Below are 7,598 nucleotides of genomic sequence, written 5' to 3' on the forward strand. Positions count from 1 at the left end.
CATTTTTGGGTTAAAACTGTTCCCCAACACTATTAAATGTTAGGGTAATTAGTTAATTAGACATCATTTAATACAGCCTTATTAAAAGAAATACACTTTTAAAAATATTATTAAACATACAGTGAAAAATGTCCTTGCTTTGTTGAATAACATCGGAAATGTTTGAAAAATAATTATATATAATGTGTGTCTAATGATTTGTTTCTCTGTGTGTATACAGTTGCAATCAGAATGAATAAACCCCCTGAATTATTAGCCACCCTGTTTATTTTTTTCTCCAATTTCTGTTAAACATATTTCTAATCATAAAAGTTTTAATAACTATTTTTTAATAACTGACTTATTTTATCTTTGACATGACAGTCAATAATATTTTGCTAGATATTCTTCAGGACACTAGTATACAGCGAATAAATATATTGTTTACAGGGCTAATAATATTGACCTTAAAATTAATAAAACAAAAACATTTAAAACTGCTTTTATTCAAGCCAAAATAAAACAAATAAACTTTCTCCAGAAGAAAAAACAATATAGGAAATACTGTGAAAAATTCCTGAATCTGTTCAACATCATTAGGCAAATATTTAAAAAAGAAGAAAAATATTAATATATTATATTATAATATATATTTAATATTTATCTTCTTATTTTAATGTTGACCACTTAATACGTTTATATATTTATATTTAATATTAATATTTATATTTATATTAATATTAACATTTTTACCTTTACTAGGCTGATTAAATATATAAGAATATAATAGAAAACACTGTGAAAAATGTCCTTGCTCTTTTAACATGAGAAATAAAAAAATATTTATATTATATTTTAACAAATACTTATTAATTAAAGAATAATAATAATGCATAATAAATAAAACTTTTTATTTTTATTATACATATTTTATTATATATATATATATATAGCATACATAATATAACATAATAATAAATTAAATACATTACATACATGAATTACATGTAATTATAAGAAATAAAAAATCGTACTTAAAATAATAATAATAATAATAATAATAATAGAAAAAAAACGTACTATTATAACAATTAAAAACATTTTAATTTAAATTTTAATATTTATTTCCTTATTTTAATGTTGAGCATTTAATACACTTTTATAATAATATTATTATAATATAATATTAATAACAACAACAATATTAATAATAATAATAAATAAATAATAATAATAATAATAATATTTTTATTAGGCTGATTTAATATAAGAAAGATTTAATAGAAAATACTGTGAAAAATGTCCTTGCTCTGTTAAATACCATGGGAAATATTTGAAAAATAATTAAATATATATTAATAAAATATATTTAGATTTAGTATACATAATATAAATAATCCTAATTAATAATAATAATAATAATAATAATAATAATTAAAAAAATAATAATAATTTAAATACATTACATAAATAATAAAAAATAACAATAGATAATAATTAAAACATTTTTTATCTCATTTTTAATATTATATATATGTTTTATCATCATAATAATAATATTTATAAAAATAATAATAACATTTCTACCTTCACTAGGTTGATTTAAGTGGCTGTTATCTGAGAAAAACAGATAAGCTTTGGAATGTTGTGACTGGCCAATCAGAATGAAGTGTTCCAGAGTGCCGTGCGATCACTATATTCCAGATCTTTACCAACAAATGAAAACCCAACATCAACAAGTGAAGCCGTCTGTAATCTGTCACTGTTATTATATGTGTTTCAGCAGACAGGAATCAGTGTGGAAGTGTGAATGTTTACCGAGTCCCAGCTGCTGTTGCTCTGCTGGCTTTCTCTGAGATGATGATGAGGATGAGGATGGTCTTCGTGATCTTCATGCTCTTCTCCACCCAGATTTAACCTATGCAGAAGCTCCTCAAAATCTGAAGAACAAAGTCAATTATCAGACAGCAAGACAACAGATGAGCAGCATTACAAAGCAAACAGACTGCAGAGTATTACACTTTATATTACAATAGTGTTAGACTTTATTCAAATATAATCTGAGTGTAGTTTTACCCTCATTTAGTTCTGATTTTGATATACTTTCGTCTTGACTGTTTCTAATCTTGTCATTCTCATTTAGTCAAAGACTTATAAACACTTTATAATGTCATCAAAGGCTTATAGCCCTTTATCCTGCAGTCATACCGTGAAGAGTGAGACTGTTTGAGCCAAAATGGCCGAAAATGTAGTCCAGGAAGTACTGTGATTCAGGAAGGTGGTGTGCTTTCATACAGTCTCCGCGCAGGGCATGATAAAGAACATTTCCCAGCACAGCGTCCAGTTCTGTGTGAATGTGGTCTCCGTGAGGGTAGCTGCTCTCTTCCAGGACGTCCTTCATAGACAGACAAGCCTAAAACACACAGATGAACAACACAGATGTGGCCGTCAGCACGAAACATCCATCAAGTGTCAGTTTCCATCGGGTCTTCAGGGCATCGCTGTCATTCTCAGTGACAAAAGTCAAGTAGTAATTAGCATCTCTTTTACTCTTTAGATAAGCATCAGTGGTGACGGCTGATTTACGGAGCCCTTGTGAATCTTTTCCAAGTAGATTTCATTAAATGGGGCTTTTATTTTGTAATGCAGAAATAAGCTATTTTCCAACTTCTAATTCATGGTAAATAATAACAAATGGCTGGACAAAAGCACTATAAACCAGTTTGTTTATAGCAATATGGTAAAATTGAAATAATATAACGCACTCTAAAAACAATTATGCAACCCAAGCTCATTCTGGAAACGTAGCCCCGCGGACGTTTCTGGAGACCGCGATTTACGTGGCCGGAGGTACGTAAAGGCCGCGTTTGTTTTTTTTCGAGCGAACGCTGCGGGGCGGTGTGGCGCCGCTCCGCCCCTCCTCTTCGCGCTCGCCGGCCGACGGCTCGCCTCCGAGTGGAGGGCTTTCCCGGCGCAATCAGTTTGTCCACTTAGCTCACAGTGTTGCGTCGGCGGAGCGGAGGCCCCGGAGGAGGAGCCGTAGCCGGCTGCGGTGGACGACGACCGGGATCGAGTCCGGGGAACAGCAGGTTCCAGAAATCAGGTAAGACGAAAAACGGAATCCGAAAAATAAGGGCGAGAACGCGGCGGGATCTGAAAACGCGGTCGAAATCGAAGACGAGGGCTTTTGCTTTTTTTTTTTTTTTCGATCCGGCGGCTTTTCGTGCGAGAACGGTGCGGGCGCGAACGCCGCGCGCACAGCGGCCTCTCGCGGATCCGCGAAAACAAAAAAAACGCTCGAATACGTACCTCCCGGGACGTAAATCGCGGTCCGCAGAAACGTCCGCGGGGCTACGTTTCCACAATGAGCTCGGGTTGCAATTATGGGTTGTTTTAACCCAATAGTGGGTCAAATAAGGACAGTTGGGTTGAAAACTGCCATTTTTAATTCAATTAAAAAATATAAAGTGAAAAAATAATATAGAAAATACTGTGAAACATTCATTGCTTGAGAAATATCACTTGATAAATATTTGAGGGTGAATAATTTCACTGTGTTATTACAGTTTTGCTAACGGTGTATAATAATATTAACAAAGCAGTTGTTCTAACCTGCTGAGTGTCAGGCTGATAGTGCTCCTCCATATCGTAAAACATCTTCTCCACACCCTCATATTCAGTGAGGTCTCCATGAGGAGGATAATCGGTGGTGAAGTTATGATCGTGATTGTGGCCATAGAGGTATTCGATGAAGTTTTGCGTCTCTGTTCCCCATCGGCCATCTCGTATGGCTTTACAGGTCTCGATCGGATCGCTCAGAAATAAACAGCATGCATGAGTCAACGTGAAGAAATCCTGCAACTGGACACCCTGAGAACTGTTGTAGTTCCTCAAGACCTGCTGCAGATCCTCCACTGATAGACACTGAGATAGAGAGACAAAGCAGATAGAAGGAATTTTATTAATATCTATATTCTGATCACACACACATCAAACTTTACACTTTTATTCTGTCTATATTCTGATCACACACCAAACTTTACACTTTTATTCTGTCTATAATCTGATCACACACACCAAACTTTACACTTTTATTCTGTCTATAATCTGATCACACACACCAAACTTTACACTTTTATTCTGTCTATAATCTGATCACACACACCAAACTTTACACTTTTATTCTGTTTATATTCTGATCACACACACCAAACTTTACACTGTTATTCTGTCTATAATCTGATCACACACACCAAACTTTACACTTTTATTCTGTCTATAATCTGATCACACACACCAAACTTTACACTTTTATTCTGTTTATATTCTGATCACACACACCAAACTTTACACTGTTATTCTGTCTATAATCTGATCACACACACCAAACTTTACACTTTTATTCTGTCTATAATCTGATCACACACACCAAACTTTACACTTTTATTCTGTCTATATTCTGATCACACACACCAAACTTTACACTTTTATTCTGTCTATATTCTGATCACACACACCAAACTTTACACTTTTATTCTGTCTATAATCTGATCACACACACCAAACTTTACACTTTTATTCTGTCTATAATCTGATCACACACACCAAACTTTACACTTTTATTCTGTTTATATTCTGATCACACACACCAAACTTTACACTGTTATTCTGTCTATAATCTGATCACACACACCAAACTTTACACTTTTATTCTGTCTATAATCTGATCACACACACCAAACTTTACACTGTTATTCTGTCTATATTCTGATCACACACACCAAACTTTACACTTTTATTCTGTCTATAATCTGATCACACACACCAAACTTTACACTTTTATTCTGTTTATATTCTGATCACACACACCAAACTTTACACTGTTATTCTGTCTATATTCTGATCACACACACCAAACTTTACACTTTTATTCTGTCTATAATCTGATCACACACACCAAACTTTACACTGTTATTCTGTCTATATTCTGATCACACACACCAAACTTTACACTTTTATTCTGTCTATAATCTGATCACACACACCAAACTTTACACTGTTATTCTGTCTATATTCTGATCACACACACCAAACTTTACACTGTTATTCTGTCTATATTCTGATCACACACACCAAACTTTACACTGTTATTCTGTCTATATTCCGATCACACACACCAAACTTTACACTGTTATTCTGTCTATATTCTGATCACACACACCAAACTTTACACTGTTATTCTGTCTATATTCCGATCACACACCCCAAACTTTGCACTTTTACTCTGTCTATAATATGAACACACACACAGCAAACTTTACACTGTCATTATGTCTGTATTCTGAACACATTAAATGCATGCATTATTAATAGGAATTTATATCTAGAATGTACATTCTCATTTAAACATAGCATAAATCTTTTAATGCCAAACTGTCTTTTGTATCTAATATTAGTTTATTATCAGTAATTCATTTCTTTTCAATAATTAGCAATAATTGTTTAGATTAACATCCGAGAAAATGGTATTTGGTTTAGGCTTCTTGAAAAATGTTAAATAAAAAATGGGATGCACATAAAATGTGACATTGTAAAACTTATGTAACTCACTGACACCTTTCAAAACACTTTTTTTTTTATAATTCATTGTAATACAAAGTTCAGTGTATAAAAACAGCCCTACATAACTTGATTTCAGCCTGCCAAAATATTACAGATACTCATTAACTACCACTGTCAACAAAAAAGAAATTAAACAAAATGACCAAGGTTTTATTAATGACTTTACTATTGTGGAGATTGACAGTAATTAGGATGTAAAGTAAGCCCATATCATCAATAACTAAAAGACAAAAAGTTATATGCTCTAACGAATTATAAAATATAACAATAAAATAAATACATATATAAAATTCAAATAAACAACTTACATAATTGACATTACGGAAGTGTTTTGAGGCAGACTACTGATATACAATCAATATTGTTATTTCATAATGCAGTTATGCTAAAACATGCTTGGTTGTTTAACCCAACGTTTGGTCAAATAAGGACAAACCCAACACTAGGCTAATTTTTAAAATTATAATTTAAATAATTTCAACCCAGCTGTTGGTTTTGTCCATAATTGACAATGCCTTCTGTTAAAACAACCCAGCATTACACTTTTCACAGTGTACATTATATATTTTGTTTCTCAAAGACTTAAAGGAAACACTTTAAAGAAAACAGGTCGATAACATGCCAACGGGTGTTAAAGGGACTATCTTTTATGCACGAAAAAGGAATTTGTCAAACCACAGGCCTACAAACAAAGAGATTAAACATGGATTAAAACGGTACCAGTTATAGCACACGGTCCTTGAAAGATTTAACCTGTTCACCACCAAAAACAAAAGTTGTAAACTCCCGTTAAAAACAGAACTGACTCTTTATTTGCCAACTGATTCAGATAATGCCTACATTATTATAGTATAACGGCTAGTATTTCAGTCAGGTTATGAGTATGTCTCTAAAAATGTTATTTTATAGTCAGACTGGTGCTCTGAGATTGAGGTAAAGTTGGTTTTATATTCGCACAGTCGTTCATTTAAACGCTCCGAGATTGTTGATCACGTTAAATCGAATATTCGGTCTAAAATCGCATTTAATTGTGAGTTTAAAACAACATTGGCACTATTACATTGACTGTAAACAATATTTTGAAAGTCATTGGCTGCTAATATGATTTCTCTAATTCGCAAATAATACTTTTCTGAATTATATTATTGAAGAGAAAGTCTGAAAGTGCGAATACACAGTAGCCGACATTTGAAGTGTACCACCACCTTTCATCAAAGTTGTCCTAAAACTATTGAACAACATCTAATCTTGTCTGTTTTTGATTCACTTCGAATGTTGACTACTGTTTGACCAATTTTACCTCAAGATTAATTCAGTCAGGTTGCATTTGTGCCTCTATAAGGTGCATTTATTGTCAGACAGGTGTAGCGCACGAGCCTTCAGCCGCGCTGGACCTCGACCTCTCCAAAAGCGGCAAATGCATTTACCTTTCCACACGACACACCGGAGCACTGCACACGGTTCTCCAGCCGCTCAAACACCGACACCAGCGCATCTTCAGACAGGTACTCCTCACCTGGAGACACCAGATCCACAACTTTCGCGAAAATCTTCTCTTTGTGTGTCTGCGCGCCGGTGAACGCGCACAGGCAGGCGCAACAGAGCACGAGAACACATTTAATCTCCATAATCAGTGCGCTCTGGGCTGTTATTCGGTATTAAGAGGGATTTTTCGGGGTGAGAGTGGTCCGAGAGACTGCACACACACACACACTCTCTCAGCAGCTTCACAGATCCGCACACACACGGCTGATACCTTCTCAGGTAGAGGCTCTTCCAGCCCTCTGATTGGCCACTGCAGCAGCTGCTCTCAAACACGTCCCATGGAGGAGGGGAGCCTCTTCCGCTCACCTGCCCTCAGGCTTCGGACAGGGTCACAATACAACACCTGCCCCCTCACTGAATAAACCAAACATCTAAAGTGAAGTGTGAAAGACTGGAAAGAACAGCAGAGGAGTAAAATCCTGCACACCAATGCATGAGAAGTCAGATCAGGC

General features: G+C 34.5%; 1 protein-coding gene across 2 annotated transcripts in view; it reads right to left on the reverse strand.

Moving 5' to 3' along the window:
• Positions 1–7,340, reverse strand: part of slc39a4 (solute carrier family 39 member 4) — a 23,924-nt gene extending 16,584 nt beyond the window's left edge. Inside the window, exons 1-4 of one of the 2 annotated variants that reach the window (XM_073931343.1) lie at positions 7,029–7,340; positions 3,592–3,903; positions 2,188–2,392; positions 1,798–1,919 (exon numbers count right to left, since the gene is read on the reverse strand). In XM_073931343.1, the coding sequence (XP_073787444.1) occupies positions 1,798–1,919; positions 2,188–2,392; positions 3,592–3,903; positions 7,029–7,229 (840 nt within the window). In that variant the 5' untranslated portion in view covers positions 7,230–7,340. Of the gene's footprint in view, positions 1–1,797; positions 1,920–2,187; positions 2,393–3,591; positions 3,904–6,901 lie in introns of both variants that reach the window. The other variant, XM_073931344.1, reaches the window with a different exon arrangement.
• Positions 7,341–7,598: the final 258 nt, after the last annotated feature.

The sequence above is a fragment of the Danio rerio genome, chromosome 19, assembly GCF_049306965.1.
Source record: "Danio rerio strain Tuebingen ecotype United States chromosome 19, GRCz12tu, whole genome shotgun sequence".
Taxonomy (NCBI): domain Eukaryota; kingdom Metazoa; phylum Chordata; class Actinopteri; order Cypriniformes; family Danionidae; genus Danio; species Danio rerio.